The following is an 18,629-nucleotide window of genomic DNA, read 5'->3' as shown; positions in this document are numbered from 1 at the left end:
CCATGGCAAGGCCTCATGCATTATTAACATGTACAGGAACACTGGTGGTGGAGCTGATGGTAACTCGCAGATCAGCTTCTTTCCAGGTCTGTGTGCTGTGCGTGGGCTCCAGGGGAATCATGGAACCAAACCGGGGCTAATTCTTTCCGTCCAGCAATGAAACTGAGGGATTTAAAATCAACTTTTCTTTTTGGACCATGTAAGTCAACGCGATGAAGGAGGCTTTGTTGACACCGGAGGATGGAAAGAGGCAGAGGAGGGTGAGATTCCGGGTGGCCTCAGGGAACAGCGGGCGTGTTTTGAAAGAGATGTTTAAGGATGAAGGGCCGTCTGATTCCCTGGATTCAGACTGCACCAGTAGCTCTGAGGCAGACCGGACCAGCACTCCATCCACGAACGGCCACCTGTGTAGATACTTGGGGTCGGAGTTGGATGACAGTGGAAGTGAGCCTGATGACTTGCTGATGTTTGCAGGAGGAAGAGATAAAGTGTTGAGAACCAAAAGAGTGAATATTCTCAGTAATAATGGGACGGTCCGAGGAGTCAAGCACAAAGTCAGCGCTGGCCAAATACTCTTTAATAATTTGGCTAAAAACAATGGGGTAAGTCTCTTAGGGTCAGTTTTAAATTTAAAAACTTTAATACTTGACAGTGGATGTCAGTACATCAGAATGTATTGAAAAACTGACATTAACATGATCAGACTTACTTTAATACTGACAGCTGCTCAGAAGCTTTGTGTCCTTAACAGGGTCAGAGCCTCCTTTCTCAGCTGCTAATGGTTACAAAGCCTGATCTCTTCTCTCAGGCTTGGGCCAGACAAACGAGATGTCCCGCTGAGCAAGATCACTGCACGATTAAAGATTAATGATGCATTTCTTTAAGTGTTTTGGTTAAGTTAATCATCTTAATGTATTCTCAGGACCTCTGATTGGTAGTTGAGCACTGAGAAAGTTGCTGACAGCTTTTGCCTGATATCAGATGTAATTCTGTAACTTTTTTTAACAAAAGGTAAATAGGGATTAGACAGACCAATAAAAACTATATAAGGTCATTATTTCAATAATGTAATACATGATGTCAATCAAACAACCACGGAGCCCATAAGGGGCAAGGAAACTGAGACAGGAGAAAGAATTTCACTTCAAAAGAATCTCACTCACAAAACTTGCAAATTAAAAAAAAAAAAAAAAAAATATATATATATATATATATATATACATATATTGTATATATATATATATACATATATATATACTGTATATATATGTATATATATATATATATATTTATTTATTTATTTTTAATTTGCAAGTTTTGTGAGTGAGATTGAAATAAAATTCTTTCTCCTGACGTTCTGAAAATCTTATTTCTGATTTGTGCAAACATTTTTAAAAAATTATAAAATACCAGATAAGTTTGAACCAATGTTCTATTAATGTTACTGTATACAGTAACTTATAAGAATGTTAGTTCAGAACTTCGAGAGAACTTTGCCAGAATGTTATCAAAGTTCAGTCAATGCAATCATCATTACCTGTTAGCTGCAAAAATGTCAGTTCTGAGAACAGTTCTAACATTGAAATGGTCCCAAAGTGTCTGTTTAATGCACTGTATTTTCTGCTCCCACAACACTAAACACTAAACAAAAGCCATCACCACCTTTGTCAGCATGGGTCAGATTATCAATATAACAAATATATAAACTTTTTATGAGCTGCTATGTGATGTCAGAAAAGGATGTTGAGAATCATTAGTCTGACAATAAGTGCACAATAATTGCATTACTGCAGGTTTTATTTGCACGTCATTCTTTAATCTTAACAGCTGACTCATGTTAACACCTGGCTTATTATGCTACAGTATTTGCACTAGGTTTGCAGTCATTCTTATGGGAATTTAAGGATTAGTACAATTTTCTTAAACTAGAAACATTTATAAGTTTCTTATAAGACCACATAAACCAAACCATTACGTAACTATATGCTACAGCTGCATTCGACAGTTGCAGGTTATTCTCACTTCAAAATGTGTGAAGGTTTAGTCTATTTTTGTTCTTTGCAAAGAAAAACACCTTTGCACTTCATGAGAGCTGGTCTTCTAAGAAAGGATGCTGAAGGTCAATCTCAAGAACAGTGACTCACAAAATCAATAGATGCATCCTCATGTTCCCTGCAAAAGCTGCTGCAAACCTTGTACAAACACAGACTAGAAAGCTAAAATATAGTTTTATTTTGTTTTGTTTTTTTTAATTACAGGTAAACCTGTGCTTTTAAGATTAAGGATATTATTCTGATTTTTTACTCAGGCAAATGTATTTTCTATCTCTCGGATGGAAGCGAGATGTTTCATGATTAGATTGAACACTATGAAAGAGAGCCTCTCTCATCTAACAGCAGATTTCAATGTTTTCTTTGGCCCTCTCAGCCACAACTGACTCCAGAGTTCGGGCGAATTGTAATCTACACTACCAGTTTTCGAGTGGTCAGGACTACATTTGAGCGATGTGAACTGGTCCGAAAGATCTTTCAGAACCACAGGATGAAGTTCATAGAGAAGAACATCGCTTTGGACAGTGAATATGGGAAGGAACTGGAGACACGCTGCAAGCGAGTGGGTGAACCTCCCTCACTGCCTGTGGTCTTCATTGATGGACACTACCTAGGGGTCAGTGGTCAAACAATTGCTTCACAGCTGTTTCAAAATTCATCCATATTGAATGTCATTATGCTAGTGCTTGAAATCTGAACAATGATTTGCACATTTTGTACATTCAGGGTGCAGAGAAAATACTTGCAATGAATGAATTAGGGGAGCTTCAGGATCTCCTCAACAAAATAGAGGTAATAATATTTCAAGGTTCCAAACTGAGCTTTTTGTCAGAAGAACAGCTCCTGAAATAAACTTTTTTTCATAGTGTGAAAAACATTTGAATCAGAACCCTTTTCCACCATAAAGACCTTTTTTTTTAGCACAGAAAAGATTCCACAGATGTTGAAGTTTCTTCTTTGAATTATAAATGTCAAGAAAGAACATTCACTTTTCAGTACAGTATAAGCCAATAGTCTATATAAAAATGTTTTTCTATATTGGATCCAATTGCTAAAGTAAAGACAGTCCAAACTGGTTTATTCTCAGTTTATTCTGTCAAAGAAAACACAACCATTTACAAAAGGGAAATGTTTATTACAGTTCAGTATAGTTCTTTACACATAAACAACATTGTTTATCAGTGATTAATGTTATTTACATTTATGCATTTGGCAGGCACAATTTGCTATACAGTGGTTTCTCAAACATAGTGAATGTCCACAATTTCTAGACAATCTTATGGCAAATTTGTAACTATTTTACATTTCGGCAAATTCATAAAACCTCGCGTTGACAATTTGCAAGTTGGGTCCCATCAACAATTGCAAATGCTTTCTAGAAAAGAAAAAAAATTACAATTTCAAGAAATAATAGCAACTCAAATTTTATTGTGTATTTACATTTACATTGTGCAGAACAGCCCAAAATAATAGATAGAGTAAAACTTGCAGTCTTTAAAAAAACCTAAAATAAATAATGCATTACTCAGTTGTATCTCAAAGAGAATCTGCACACGGGTCAGGTATTTCCTTCAAATCCACTCACATTCTTCTCTGTCTCTCTGTCTGATGGTAGAGGGTTCAGCATCCTGACACTTGCCAGACGTGTGGGGGATTTGCCTTTGTCCCGTGTCCTATGTGCCATGGCAGCAAAATGTCTGTGTTTCGCAACTGCTTCACCGACTCCTTCAAAGCCCTGAAGTGCACAGCTTGCAACGAGAACGGTCTCCAGCCCTGCTCCAGCTGTTCTCATTAAGGTCCTCTTCAAGTGCCTGCAAACCCCTTCCCAGCACCCCCTCCAAACTCACAAGCCATGTATAAATCAAGAGCTGCAAAAATAACTGTTATTTATGAATAAACCGTTTTTTTTAGAAAACTCAATTACATGTCTCCAGATGTAGTTTTTACCATATTTGTTATTTGATGATGATCATTTATTATAGTGTTAGGCTTTTTGTCACATGCCAACAGATGTCTGGCAACATTACGGACAGCATGGACACTGCTGTTACATTTAATAATTCATCAAAAGAAGATGACCTAATATCTGTATACGAATGATATCGCTTTTCAGTTCAATTACAAGGTTGATTAAACAAAGCTTCAAATCTATTAATAATTACAAGAAGTGTAAATGAAGTGCATTGCAATGATACAAAATAATCCCATAAATAAACTTGAGAATGACAGAAATCCTTCACAAACACTCGGGGATGACATGGAAGTGTGTCTCTGTGCTTTCATAGCCCTGTACAATGCTGCTTGATTCTGGGTCTACAAGGCAGCATTGTAAAGAGGCTCAAAGCTCAGAGTAAATCATCTGTGCACGATGTCTACTGAGGGTATATAAAAACACCACTGGCAGCCCGTCTCTCAAAATCTAGCGAGCAGCAGCATTTTTTTTTTTGGACATCATTGCAAAATGCCTCATAATGCTGAAGGTAGGCAGCTCGTTAGGTTTTGGTCGTCAAGACTAGGACGTGGTCGTCAAGACTAGGTCGATAGCGCCCCCTGTTGTTGTGTTTGCTATGACAAACATCAATAACAATAGGAAAGTTCACACAAATATCAAATATCGACCGTCGATAAACAACTCAAAAGGTCAGGCATTCAGACACACACGGGATATATATAACGATTAAACTCAAGCAATGTTAAAACAATATTTTTGGCATTTTTAGATAACATCCGATATTAAATATCTGATATATTGTGAGCAAGACACAAATGTATCGTGTTTGATTATTTACATACAAAAAGCTGATTTAAAAAATCGCGCGAAGTAGAAAATCGACCTATTATTTAAATGATCCTCCGCTGAATCAGGGATTTATTTTGATAACCAAGCCTCTCAACGACAATGTCCATTTTTCTACAATCTGTCGAGTAAATAATAATAATCAGATCAAAAGAAAAAACGCACTGTACCTTCACAGAGAGATCAAACCCTCGTCGTGGGAGGACATCGCTGTTCAGCCGCGGAGTAGGCTACCTAACGTTACCTTTCTTCATGATCCTCATCACGGATGCAGCACACGTTTCTGATGTCCCTCTGTCTCAAACACTAGTGTCCTTCCTAGTGTCCTTGCGATTTCGGAACCGTAGGGCGCAATCGAGTCAAATGCTCACACAGCGCTCACAAATGTTGTCTAGGTAGGCTGCTCATCAGAATTTGAGCCACAGTCTATTTTTGACAATGTCCTGCTGCTGTAGATGCATCATGTAGACCGCAAACTGAAATCACTGCTGCAACTGACCATACAGAATCATATATGCTAACGTTACATATTAGCTGTGCGAGATCTGTATGTTTCCATTACTTTAAGAAACCATTTTGTATTTGTAGGTTCAGGCTCAAAAGTCCAGAAATATATCTAAGCCAATCAACATAAAAAAACGTGGTTATTGATAAGCCTACTAGCCAATGACATCGATTTTTTTATTAAAAAGAGCGACGTTAAATAACAGCTCAAAAGTCCAGAAATATATCTAAGCCAATCAACATAAAAAAACATGGTTATTGATAAGCCTACTAGCCAATGACATCGATTTTTTATTAAAAAGAGCGACGTTAAATACGAGCCATCATAAAGGAAAAATAATGAATATAAAATATTTTTCAAATCTATTTAAAGTTTCATGCTCACCAAGGCTGCACTCACTTGATTAAAATACACTAAAACGATAATATTCTAAAAAATATTATTATTAATGTTTAATTAAAACTATATATATATATAACTATAACTATATATATATATATATATATGTGTGTGTATATATATATATATATATATATATATATCTCTGTGTGTGTGTGTGTGTGTGTGAAAAAGTTCAAAAGAACTGCATTTATTTGAAATGCAAAATGTTTTGGAGCATTCTAATTTTATTTAATGTAACTTTTGATTAATTTAATGTATCATTTATAGAATAGAAGCATAAATTCCTTAAAAAAAAGGAAAAATTTTATTTTTTTTCAGTAAAAAGGACAAATATTCAGTGGTTTCAGAAATTAATTGCAATTTATTCATTTTATTTCAGTAGCTCCAAACAGCTCAAATATCTACCCAAACAACAATCTGACAATAAACATATTTAAAAAATATATAGTCTTAAAGCCTTTTACAAAACTTTTTTTTTTTTTTTACTTCATCGCTGTCTGACTGTTCCTAAGAGAAACTCTTGAAGCTTTGATTAAATTACAATGTTTAAAAACATTGCAAAGGTTAGACTTCAGCACAAGAGAGCATGTAACTACCATTAAATATTCTGTTTGCATGTGTACTGAGAGAACGTCTCCGGTTATGAGACATCATGGAGATATTTCTCCTTTATGGGAACTCCTTCCCTTCCAACCTTTCCTAAAGTCCTATTGGCTTATGCCAGTCCAAATGACTGGCCAATTGACAAAAAAGTAGGGAGGAGGCAATAGCTGTTGTTAAGTGGGCCCTAAAGTGAAAAGGGCATTCCAAACCTTGGCTCGTATAAGCAGCCGTGATAGCGTCCACAATCCACTGGGAAAGTCTCTGTTTTGACACAGCCCGTCCTCGCACAACCACCGTAGCACATGTAAAGCTGGCCAGATTGCAGAAAGCTCGCCGAACAGTCAATGTAAATCCTCAGAGCCCTGACAGGGCACACCAAAGTCGAGGTCGATGACTCAGAAGTCAGGGCAGAGAGCGAAACAGTCTGCACTCTGGGGGTAGATAATAATTGAAGGGCCCGATATACTTCAAACAAAAATGAAGAACGAACTGATATGACGTCATTTTAAACAAAATCAGGCCAAAACGAAGTTCGTTTAGAGTTTGTTTCGGCAGTTTCCCCAACATTCTGGGGGAGTTCGTTTTGGCTCCTAAACACCTTTGAATTTCCATTGGTCTGTGGCGGTTACACAATCGGTGGGTGTGTTCTGTAACTCCACCTTCCACCCCCCCTCCCCTCATTCTCATTTCAATGGAGGTCAGGTAAGAGAGAACAATATCTCCGGCCTAGTCACTAGCAACATGAATACACTGGAGTGTCGAATAGCTGAGCTGGCACAGATATATCTGCACCTGTACGATCGCTCGCGGAGAGACTTTAAAGATTCAGAGAAAGCATTTAATTCCTAGAAAGAAATTGCAACGAAGCTTGGTGTCGACGACACGGAGTTACGCAAAAAGCGTCATAGAGAAACATCCAACTTCTGGACAGCCCTTGACAGAAACCTCGTGAGCTCTCCCTGGAGGCCCCAAGCTGATCAGACTCCGATCCCACCCAATCCACCCTCTCAGAGGCCGAGATGGACATTGTGTCATCCCCCTCCTCCTGGCTAAAGGACACACACTCTGCAATGTTGGAAGGAGGGTGGAATAGGACTTCAGGAAAGGTTGGAAGGGAAGGAGTTCCCATAACAGAGTAATATCTCTGTGATGTCTCTCTCTCTCTCTCTTTATATATATATATATATAATTGCTGTTCATTTTTGTAACTATGAATAATCAATAAATCAGCCTACTTCATTCAATGTCAATGGCATTGTTTGAACAAGCCATCATCTCAGATCATTTAAAAAAACAGTGCAGTAACATGGGAAACCTTTTTTACATATAATTTAAACCAGTGCTTTCATCTAGCAGAATAGATGCTTTACTCTTCAAGTTAACTATTTTTGGTTATATCCTGGTGTTAAATACGGGAACTGTTGTAAAATATTAGTGTTTATGCTGCTTTGTATGCAAACTGAAAGATGAAATAAGACTGGTCCTTTTACATTCCATGGACCTGATTTCAAAGCTCCAATGGTACGAAATACCACAGATCTGAAAGCCAATGATTGTAAAATAATCATTTATCATAATTAGTGCTGCACGATTCTGGATAAGTTGAGTCACAAATTTTCTTGTCTCAAATAGAGATCACGATTCTCACACGATTCTGAACAAAACAAAATATTATTGCTGCAGTCTATTTAAAAGCGTTTAATTATTATAATATACACTACCAGTTCTAAAGTTTTTGAACAGTAGGATTTTTTAATGTTTTTTTTATTTTTATAAGAATTATCTTCTGCTCACCAAGCCTGCATTTATTTGATCCAAAATACATCAAAAGTAGAAATAGTATGAAATATTTTTTACAATTTAAAATAACTGCTTTCTATTAGAATATATTCTAAAATGTAATTTATTCCTGTGATCAAAACTTAATTTTCAGCATCATTACTCCAGTCTTCAGGGTCATACAATCCTTAAGAAATCATTCTAATATGTTGATTTGCTGTTTCAAGAAACATAATTATTATTATTATTATTATCAATATTTAAAACACTTGATAATAATAATAAATGTATTGATTTAGGATCATTGAGTAATGATTCTAAAGATTTAGCACCAAAATCACAGGAACAAATTCCATTTTAAAATACATTAAAATAGAAAGCAGTTATTTTAAATTGTATGACATTTTACTGTTTTTGCTGTACTTTGGATCAAATGCAGGCTTGATGAGCAAAAGAGACTTCTTTAAAAAACATTACACATCTTACAGTTCAAAAACTTTTGACTGGTAGTGAATATATATTTAATACACCAATTTTTAATATTAAAATGATGATTTGATATTTGATATGATATGAAATATGAAGTTGTTTGACCCGATGATTCAATGACATTCACACTTCCCATAAAGGACTGATTATGGTTCTTTTTTATTTCAAACATGATGCTTGACAGCGTGGGGGTGTCAGAATGTTTGAAAACAGTATACCGTCGCTCAGCCTTTTCATACTTCTTTTTGCCCGCGAACGAAGAATGAAAACAAACTTGGTATGAAGTCTACCTTGTTCTTCAAAAGGGGATTTGTTCCATTTTGATCGCTGCCATAAACATCAGTGTTTATATCTGAACTATAAACTTCCACCCCAGTATTTCTGTGACTGTACCGTAAGACAGAAATAATACTGTGTAGTTGAAAAGATAGTGTGTGAAGATGTTTCTTAAACAAACATGGTAAGTGCTCTCTCTGTGTAAGCGGCAGTGCAAACGCAGATTTAATGATTCAGTAAGACTTTTTCAAAAGTTTAACAGACTTGGGGAATCGTTGTCTTTAAGAAATTAAATCGCGATCTTTTAACGATTAATCGTGCAGCTCTAATCATAACCATGTCCAGTTGGTGTCCTCTCTGTATTGGCTATGGTTCTTATTTCAACAGCTACTGAAACCATGCACAGGTTAGTGCTTGGCTGATGTGCGATGGGCGTAGCATAAGACCTCGGCTGATTGGCTGGTTGGAGAGAATGGGGGTGCTCATGATGGTCGCTCGACGTTTGATTGGTTTTCCTTCCACTCCATCCTGATCCCCATTCGGCAATGTGTCTTGACATTATAAAATCTCCAGATCCACATGTCGCACCTCAGGATTACGTTGCTGTTGGAGATACAGAGCAGGAGTCAACATTTAATTCGTCAAAAAATGCTGTTCTTTTGAACTTTCTCTTCAGCAAAGAATCCTAAAAAAAAAATCGATCCTGGTTTCCACAAAATATTAAACAGCTTTAAATGTTGATAATAATAAATGTTTAAATGTTTTTTGAGCACCAGTTTACTGACAGATCATGTGACACTGAAGACTGGAGCATTGGTTGCTGAAAATTCAGCTTTGCCATCACAGGAATAAATTACATGTTAAAATACATAACAATTGAAATAATGTACAATAGAAAGGTTCCATGTTTGTTAAAGGTTCTTCATAGAATCACAGAAACCAATTAAGAGCTGTTTATGAGTGTGATCTTATCAGATACCTTAAGTTCTTTCTCTAGACGGTCCACCTCTGCTCCTAAGGTGTCAATAATGTTCTCCCCATGCTTCAACATAAAGTTCTCCAGCTCCTCTGGCGTCTTCACTTGCTGAATATCCTGCAGGCCAAACACACACAATTTAGAAGCACAGATAGTTACACTACTAATATGAAGAGCTCCCAAAAATATGATTCATCAGCAAAAATAACCATGAATGTTTTTGCTAATAGTTTAATAACTTCTACGCAACCGCGGATAGACTTGAAACAAACACTTAGGTCACGTCAGATGATCTACATCACAGCAGAAGCCTCGGCTCTCAGCACGTACATTGAGGATCTGTTCAATGTCTTGCTTCTCAAGGTATGAGCGTGTCACCACCCGCCCATCAAAGTCCACCTCCGCCTTGAAGTGCACTTTGCTCAGCCCTATATCTGTGGCTTTGACATCATGAATCGCCCTGGAGACAGAATGACCCAAAGTGAGGACATCAAATCTAATTTCATCAAAGCAAGAACAAGCACTGATGTAACTCTGTCTGAGCAAGCTTACATTTCAGGATGTGATGTTTGCATGAATTTGAAAAGCATTTGAAGCATACTGCATCTACCTCCTTGTTAAAGTACAGTACTGTTATGAACTATAAGATGGCAGCTTTTTTTTGCTGATGAAGCTCTTATTATGTAGACTGTGGGTAAACGTAGGGGACACATACAGTGGAGAGATGCAGGGACAGAGGACTGACCTGACAGCAGGGTCATTTTCTAGAAACTCTGTGAGCTTCTGCACATGCTCGGCCTTTATGGAGCGACCCAGCAGAGCCTCTGTGTTAGTGTAGATGAGGAATGCAGACACGGTTCCTAACAGAGTGCCCACACCCAGAGAACCCAGACTGTCATAGCAGGGGTTACCTATGAAGGGGGAGAAAGAGAGAGGCATTAAATGCATTGAATGTCACGTTCACTAAATAAGGAGTGAGACTAATATGAGTCAACCCAAATGAAAAAAGCCAGTTGACATACTGACAATTGAATAGAGCATAAGCTATGAATAAGATTACCCCACAACCCATGGTGTTATGAAAAGGGTGCATATTTTTTAGGACATTTTCTCTATTTTGTATAATATTATAAATGGCAATGTCTATACAGCACTTTTTACATTAATGCAACTAAAGGTTAAGCAACAATTTGAGGTAATCCATTTGGATATATGCTAACATTAACACAAAATGTTTCTTTAGTATCAGATCCGCATATTAGAATGATTTATGAAGGATCATGTGATGCTGAAGACTGGAGTAATGATGCTGAAAATTCAGCTTTGCCATTACAGCAATAAATTACAGTTTAATATGTATTATAATAGAAAACAGTTATATTAAACTTTAATAACATTTCACAATTATACTGTTTTAACTGTATAAACTTTATATAAAAATATAAACTTTTTCGCAAACCTTTGAACTAAAAAGTGTATGTGAATTGGTATAAAGTAGTCTTTAATTGCACAATAGAGACCTCTAGTGGTTAGTGATATTTCTTTCTTTCTTTCTTTCCCCGAAGCCCTTCTATGTAAATTAACCATGCTTTTAGTTTAATGGTTGATTACACTACAATAATAACATGTAACTGTAATATGCACTGGATAACAAAACAGAGCTGAAACTGCCATCAGGACAGTTCTCAAGCATGAAAGCAGGTTTACTGATTAGAGCATTATGCAGATCTCTACACAAATTTTCCATAAAGCCATGAAAACCACAGAGCAGGAGGAACAAGCTTCTGGGCATCTGTAGGTGCTGACTTTGTGTGAGCACAGACGTATAGAGCTGGATTTACAAAGCTTAAAAAGAACATCAATTGCTCTTTACAAAGGGGATACAATTCAGTCCCATATGCTTATTAAACTTGACCCTGTAGTAGAGACCGCAGAAACAGGAAAATTGACAGTTAACATTAAACTGTATACATCATTCTTGCATTTATTTTTAATACCTGTAAGAGACGTTAGTCCCATACATCCAGCTGCCAGCACCACCCCGAGCACAGCAGCAGCGTCCTCCAACAGGACCACGTTAGTGCTGGGGTCTCGACTTTGCATCACTGTTGTACACAAAACATACAAGAATGACCAAACTGATCATCTCCAAGCTGTGTCAAAACTACAATCACAATCAAATAACATAAAACGCTAACAGAAGACTTAACCAAAGGTACATACCGTACTCATAAAAAGACAAGCCTTGTTTACTTGCATTCTTCTTGATCTCGTTAATGGCCACCAATAGTGTAGCTTTATGGGGAATCAGCAGACAGATGATATTAAAAAATAATGAGAAAGACCTTTCTGAATGTTAATGAAAATATGACAGAGGAAACCACATCTCACCTCCTTCAGATACCAGAGATCCTGCTAAAATACAATAAGCCTGCAAAAGATAATAATAATAATAATAATAAAAAAGCTATATACACAATTGTTAAAAACGTTGATGTCAGTAAGATTTATTTACTCAATTTTCTATTTTGCAGGGACAGATTAAACTAATAGAAAGTGACAGTAAAGGCATTTATAATTTAACTTTTATTCATCAAAGAATCCTGAAATAAATAATAAATCACATTTTCCACAAAATATCAACCAGCTCAGCTGTTTTCAAAAATTATAGCTTGAGATAGCAAATTAAAATGATTTCTGAAGGATCATGTGATACTGAAGCTTGAAAATTCAGCTTTGCCATCATAGGAATAAATTCAGTGTTTAAATATATTCCAATATAAACAGTAATACAAAATTGTAATATTTCACAATATTAGGATTTTTCTGTATATTTGATCAAATAAATACACCTTAAAAATCTTACCAACACCAAACTTTCAAATGGTAATGTAACACCACAGACTTAATATTATTCTATCTACAAGCTCTACTCCAGTGCAACTAACCCAGAGCAGTGGTTCTATTGGCTGAGGGTGCAGGAGTCCCATAATGCCATGATACCAGGACAAGCCAGCACCCATCATGAAGATGCCGACTCCGCTGATGAGAGAGGCGATGTAACGCATGTTGGAGAAGCCATACCTTTAATAATACAGGACAGTTGGCTTAGACATGACCACAAAACCAGAGGACATCATTCAGGGATCAGCTTGTATGAGCTGTACTTACGGATGGAAGGCATCTGGGTTCCGGACAGACTGGCTAATGCCTAGTGCAAGAAGTGCCTGTCAAAGAGATGCATTGAATAAATGAACAAGTATATATATGTCTCGGTTATTTATTTTTAAATCATACACCATCTTTTGTAGGCATGTCATTCAGATACAGACATGAATGCCAACTCACCTGATTGCAGGTATCAGCCAGTGAGTGGATGGCTTCTGAAAACATACTGGCAGATCCTGTATAAACCCACGCCAACAGCTTGAAGAAGAAATTCAGTCCATTTCTGCAGTTTAAATCAATGAAATTAGACATTTAGATCTCCACTTGATGCACAAATACACAGATACTCAAAACAGTGATACTTTTATTCAGCAAGGATGCATTAAAATTATAAAAAGTAACAGTTAAATAATCCTGTATTTCAAATAAATGCTGTTCTTTTGAACTTTTTAGTAAACATAAACTGAATAAATTGCATCTGTAAATATTAAGCAGCACAACTGTTTTCCACATTGATAATAAGAAATGTTTCTTAAGCAGCAAATCGATAAATTAAAACGATTTCTGAAGGATGATGTGGCACTGAAGACTGAAGTAATGGCTGCTGAAAATTCACCTTTGCCATAACAGGAATAAACTAAATTTTTATTTTGAAACATATTATTGTAGAAAATATTCATTTTAAATTGTAGTAGTATTTCACAATATTATTCACAAAGTTTTTATTACTGTTTTTATTATCAAATAAATGCAGCCTGTAAGCATAAGATACTCAACAATAACACAATGTTCACAGATTTTTTTTTTAAATGTCTTAACGTAACTAATTTCTCAAGCAACACATAATTACATAATTTGACTTGTACAATGCACTAGACAGAGATCTAGTTGTTTTAAGGCTAACAGACAATGTGGGTCAGGCCTCATGTGGTAGCACATGTCTTTTAACTCAATATCCTTAATCTAATAGCTAGATAGCATGAAGCTGGTAAAACTTACATGCACATAGCCACCATCACCACTTTTCCAGGTCCATGTAGAAATGTCGCTCTCTTCCTAGACCGAGGCTATAGGAGACAAAAAAGGATCAAACACACAGTTAGCTAAAAGCACACTGTACTAATCATTATGCTCTGCTTTGATGCTGAATTAGGAGCAAAAGGGAGATATGAATATGAAAAAAATGTCAAGAAAGGGATAATGGAAGAAAGAGACAGAGGCTGAGGAATATCATGAATAATGAGGCCTGGTTACACCAGGGCACTAGCACCAAAACGTAAAAATCATAATGACAGGCTTGAACTTTTTTTTACCTTCGTGTTCCCCCAGAAGTCTTTGTACTCCTTCAACAGCATCTGGTTTCGAAATATGTCTTATGAGAAAAAGAAAGGCAAACTGTTATCTAGACAGCAGAGGACATGAAAACATCAGAATGCAGATCATGCAGTAAATGATAAGAGAATGACATACTTTCCTGGTATTCCCTTTCCACATCTTTCTTCAGATTCCTCTGCCTAGCAACTGCCTCTTGACTTCCCCATACATCCAGCGCTCTAAATAAAGACACACAAAACTCATAACTCATAATTCAGATCCTTACACACGATGACCAAAAGTATAGACCGTACACTACAGATGAAAAGGTTTTTAACACTGTTTATGCTCATCAAGGTTGCAATTATTTGAGCAAAATACAGTAAAATATTTAAATTCTAACTTTCAAATTGTAGTTTAAGAAGACGGTTGTACATACTTTGCCTCCACATCTGATCGCAAGAAGACGGTGAAGGCTTCTGTGTCATCATGGGGACTACGACGACGGATTTTCCTGAGCTGCTCAAGGTCACTTTGAACGCACAAAAACGCATCGATTCAATGTAAACATAGTGGAAGGGCAGCAAACTGGATGACTACGAAGTGAACTACAAAGCTCTGCTTTCTAAAGGTACCTGAGTTTGAGGCAGAACTCGTTCATAGCCCTGACTGCAGTGATGAAATTATTCTTGGTGTATTTGGGGCCATATTCCCTTTTTTTCAGGACAGCCCGTACTGAAAACACAAGAATCATGCAAGATAGTTCAAATACAGAGAATCATGATATACAATGTCTGTGTTTAAAAGAAGACTTCACTACCTGTCACTTGAATGCTCTCTGCTTTCATCAGCCCTTGAGGTTTGGAACCTCAAATGCAAAAAAAAAAAAATATTTGAATAGTTAGAATAAATCATAACTCCTACCACACATACATTACATAATATATAAATAAATAACACATAAAACTATTTATTTAAATATACTCAGAAAAACCTAAGAAACAAATGGTTTATAGAACTGAGAATAAAGACGCATACTTTCGACATCATTCAAATGCATTTGAACGAACATAAAATAATGCTGAAATCATTACCAGCTGTTTTTGGAGAGGGCTGTGCAGCTTGTTGTTTCTCAGTGGGCTTTGGCTCTACAGGGCCGGATGGAGATCCGTCTTTATCACTGCCTGTTGTGGAACAGTTCTGAACCTGTGTCCACATTAAGGAAGTGACTCTGGAATTGGGGAAGCTAAACCAGAGTTTGTGCACTCCTCTTCCACTTTGCCAACCTACTGAGTATCACGAGTTACATAATCAGAAGCATTTCTGGATGTAGTTTAGAATTATTAAAACTTCCAATATGGAATGACAACATATGACACAGAATTAAATACACATCCTTTCTCAGTCCTTATGTAAAAAAACAAACAAAAAAAAAACATGCAAATGACACTGCGTGAGGCTCTTACCAAAACATGGCTTTGCTAGTTTTGAGGCTCTCTGAGATAAAGGGGCTCGTTGTTGCAGGGAGACCCGGCAGAGGACTTGCCATGGTCTGTGGGCCAGGCAGGGGAACATCCTCTCTGTGGCAAGTCCAGGAGAAACACACTGAATCCTGCCGGACATTTACAGTACATTATGTTAGTAAATAAAAGTCCCTGGACATATGTGATAACAGTGAAACATTTATGTACAAAATAAATTACAAAGGATTTTAATAGAACCTGTGTAAATACACGTTGTCCACAATCATAGTGACAGTTCTTTCTATCTATCTATCTATCTATCTATCTAATTTATCTGTTGTTCCAACTATCAATCTATCCACTCATCTTATCCATCTCACATTTTGAACACTACAGCTAATTCAGATAAATGTGACAGTAAGTTCAAAGAGAACTACTTAATACAGTTACATAAAACCTTTTCAATTCAGTAAAAGTCAAAAATAGGAAACATTTAAAATCCGTTTCGACAGTATAAACACTTGCATGCTGTTCTAGATCAGCATAAGCTTAGAATTAACGTTACCACCCAATGAAATCAGTAAGGTACCCGGCTAGATATCCCGTCAACGCGTACCGTTGCAGAAGTAAGCAGAAGATGTCTGAACGTGCGACTGCTTTAATTTCGACTAACGTTAGATTAGATGAAGACTGCCGCTTTGACAACAACACATAAGCTACTGCTAACTGAATCTGACGCACCCGGTGCCTTTCAGTTAGTTTAGCGTGACAGCTACATCTAGCAAGATGCTACAGTTGCTGAGGTAATTATAGACATGTTACACACAGGAGCTGAAATAACAGACAATTCGTTAGGTATTGTTTACCTTTATGAAGCTCGGTCCATTGTTTACTAGAGGTGGGCGGCTAACTCAAAACAGTCAATAACAAAATAGTACCAACGCCGACAGTAGTGAAGACGGAGAGCTCGCGAGATCATGAGTCATGGAACGAGAGCGCGTTAGTTTTCAAACTGCGCATGCAGTCTCGCTTAACAGTGGAGGAGACCATCGCTGGAGCAGTGCTGTTAAGATATCTTTAAGACTATAAAACTACTTTTGAAAGTCAAAATTGACCATGTTCTAAATTTGTGAGGTTTTAATAAGTTATACACATGTGCTGCTGGTTGAATCGGAAATTAAAAATTTGATTTATTATAATAACATAAATTAGTGTATATGGCCAGAATATACATTTAACACGAAAATTAGGATACATTCCTTGAAATGTTGCCTACAAAATAAATACAAATAGCCTAAAAAAAAACATACTATTAATTGTACCATATCTTGGAAATTTACAAAGTAGCATTTGAATATACAAAATATATAAGGAAAAATATTGAAGACATGAGCAAAGCAACAACAGAAAAGATGATCTCATCTGTATTTTCCTCACTCCCATTCAGAAAAGCCACTGCTTCTCCACCTTCATAAAGAGAGATAACAAAACAGTTAGGATATGTATTTTACTGTATAGACATCTAGTGATTGTGTCCTTCCAGGCTACATGTCAGATAGAACAAATGGCATACAGTATTGCCAATAAGTTTAGAGTTATACACTTGTTAATTTTTCAGTTTAGCCAGGCTCAGCACTGAGGGGTTGTCTGTGATCATTCTGGTTTGCTGACTTTGAGGAAGCTTGTTTTGGTGGACAGGGATTTCTCTGGATGTTCGCTGCTTCAAAGACACTGTCCCTGAAGGTGTCTGAATTCTCAGAGAACATCTCTGAACTTTGTCTCTTCTTGGGGACGAAACTTGAGCATTGAAGGCCTCTAAAAAAGGATGATTCAACATCTTTCAAAATATAACAACCTCAGCCAACTCTATTAATGATTTCTGTGGCACTTTAAAATCAATAACCCCTCCCAAAAGACATGAAATGAGACCAATTATATTGACAAAATTCCCAGTATCAGATAGGTTCTAGGAAGAATTATTGTATGAAGACTATTAAACTCACTCAAAAACATACCTTCCTCCCAGCCGTCAAGACTACTCTGTTCAGAGAGGACATTCAAATCACAAATATTCAAAGAAAAAATCATGAACACAGAAATGAAATAATCTGAAAGAAACTTTGCAAAAACAACTTTACACGCCTTGGAGGAAAGTACCCATCCACAATGCTTTAAAGAGACTGTCGTAGTGAGACACGTAACTCGCTGGTGCTCTTGACCCAAAACAAACCCAGTTTTGTAACATGTTTTACAACTTTCACAAGTAAGCACTATTATTAAGAATAAGCACATTATATAAAATAGGGTGTCATGGAAACCAGTATAAATTATAGCTATATATTATACATTCATGTTATCAAAACAAGGTCTTCGAAACTCTTCACTGCTGCTGCTGGCAATTATACTGTTCATTGAGCTCAACACAATATGTATGACAGAATCTAACCTCTGCCTGACCTGGAGTATACACAGAAAAGATGTATGGTTCAGTGGTTTATAAACAATGCCTAATGGCTGTAGTGTCACTAGATATATATGTTCAAAAGTTTGAGGTCAGTAAATTAAAATGTATTTTTGAAAAAAGTCTCTTATGTTCACCAAGGCTGCCTTTGTTTGATAAAACAAAGTAAATTTTTTTTTTTTTTTTACTTTTATACAATGTAAAAAAACGGTTTTCTATTTTAATATTTTTTAAATTATTTTTGTTATGTATATATATATTTCAAAAATATGAATAAGAATCAACTTTGGAGTCTTTTTTTCTTTACAAATTAAGACAGGACAGGTAGCCTAAAATCATATGCAT

At 36.5% G+C, this 18,629-nt stretch overlaps 2 protein-coding genes and 1 long non-coding RNA gene across 4 annotated transcripts; 1 reads left to right on the top strand and 2 right to left on the bottom strand.

Annotated features, from left to right (window-relative positions):
- The first annotated feature begins 131 nt into the window (after positions 1-131).
- LOC132114129 (glutaredoxin domain-containing cysteine-rich protein 1-like) lies at positions 132-3,846 on the top strand. The gene is made up of 4 exons (XM_059522256.1): positions 132-602; positions 2,428-2,667; positions 2,778-2,843; positions 3,667-3,846. Exons 1-4 carry the CDS (start codon positions 213-215, stop codon positions 3,844-3,846), a joined length of 876 nt encoding a protein of 291 aa, XP_059378239.1. The 5' UTR covers positions 132-212.
- A 2,570-nt stretch (positions 3,847-6,416) lies between these two features.
- LOC132114239 (uncharacterized) lies at positions 6,417-7,304 on the bottom strand. Its single transcript, XR_009425273.1, has 2 exons — positions 7,222-7,304; positions 6,417-7,011 (listed from the first exon to the last, which is right to left on the bottom strand). It is a non-coding gene; the product is annotated as an uncharacterized LOC132114239 (long non-coding RNA).
- A 1,943-nt stretch (positions 7,305-9,247) lies between these two features.
- On the bottom strand, positions 9,248-16,839 carry LOC132113752 (proton-coupled zinc antiporter SLC30A9, mitochondrial). 2 transcript variants are annotated; one of them, XM_059521720.1, is made up of 19 exons: positions 16,690-16,839; positions 15,827-15,972; positions 15,455-15,649; positions 15,181-15,228; positions 14,996-15,095; positions 14,800-14,892; positions 14,517-14,599; positions 14,360-14,418; positions 14,046-14,113; positions 13,227-13,329; positions 13,050-13,105; positions 12,827-12,962; positions 12,270-12,309; positions 12,102-12,173; positions 11,876-11,983; positions 10,624-10,789; positions 10,209-10,338; positions 9,882-9,995; positions 9,248-9,505 (listed from the first exon to the last, which is right to left on the bottom strand). In XM_059521720.1, the coding sequence occupies exons 2-19, from the start codon at positions 15,933-15,935 to the stop codon at positions 9,461-9,463; spliced, it is 1,725 nt and encodes a 574-aa protein (XP_059377703.1). In that variant the 5' UTR covers positions 15,936-15,972; positions 16,690-16,839; the 3' UTR covers positions 9,248-9,460. The 2 variants fall into 2 exon arrangements, with proteins under 2 accessions (XP_059377703.1, XP_059377704.1); XM_059521721.1 differs by having other exon boundaries at positions 15,455-15,646.
- Positions 16,840-18,629: the final 1,790 nt, after the last annotated feature.

This window comes from Carassius carassius, chromosome 33, assembly GCF_963082965.1.
Source record: "Carassius carassius chromosome 33, fCarCar2.1, whole genome shotgun sequence".
NCBI classification, from domain to species: Eukaryota; Metazoa; Chordata; class Actinopteri; order Cypriniformes; family Cyprinidae; genus Carassius; species Carassius carassius.
Note: the sequence above shows the minus strand (reverse complement) of the source record. Positions and strands in the feature narration are given on the sequence as shown.

Excerpts from the sequence above, each read along its gene's own strand:
- LOC132113752 (XM_059521720.1), bottom strand. The coding sequence starts at position 15,935 with ATGTTCCCCTGCCTGGCCCACAGACCATGGCAAGTCCTCTGCCGGGTC. Across the intron at positions 12,963-13,049 it reads AACCCAGATGCCTTCCATCC|GTATGGCTTCTCCAACATGC; the intron begins GTAAGTACAGCT and ends GTATTATTAAAG. Across the intron at positions 12,310-12,826 it reads CAATAGAACCACTGCTCTGG|GCTTATTGTATTTTAGCAGG; the intron begins GTTAGTTGCACT and ends TATCTTTTGCAG.
- LOC132114129 (XM_059522256.1), top strand. The coding sequence starts at position 213 with ATGAAGGAGGCTTTGTTGACACCGGAGGATGGAAAGAGGCAGAGGAGG. Across the intron at positions 603-2,427 it reads ATTTGGCTAAAAACAATGGG|CCACAACTGACTCCAGAGTT; the intron begins GTAAGTCTCTTA and ends TGGCCCTCTCAG. Across the intron at positions 2,844-3,666 it reads ATCTCCTCAACAAAATAGAG|AGGGTTCAGCATCCTGACAC; the intron begins GTAATAATATTT and ends GTCTGATGGTAG.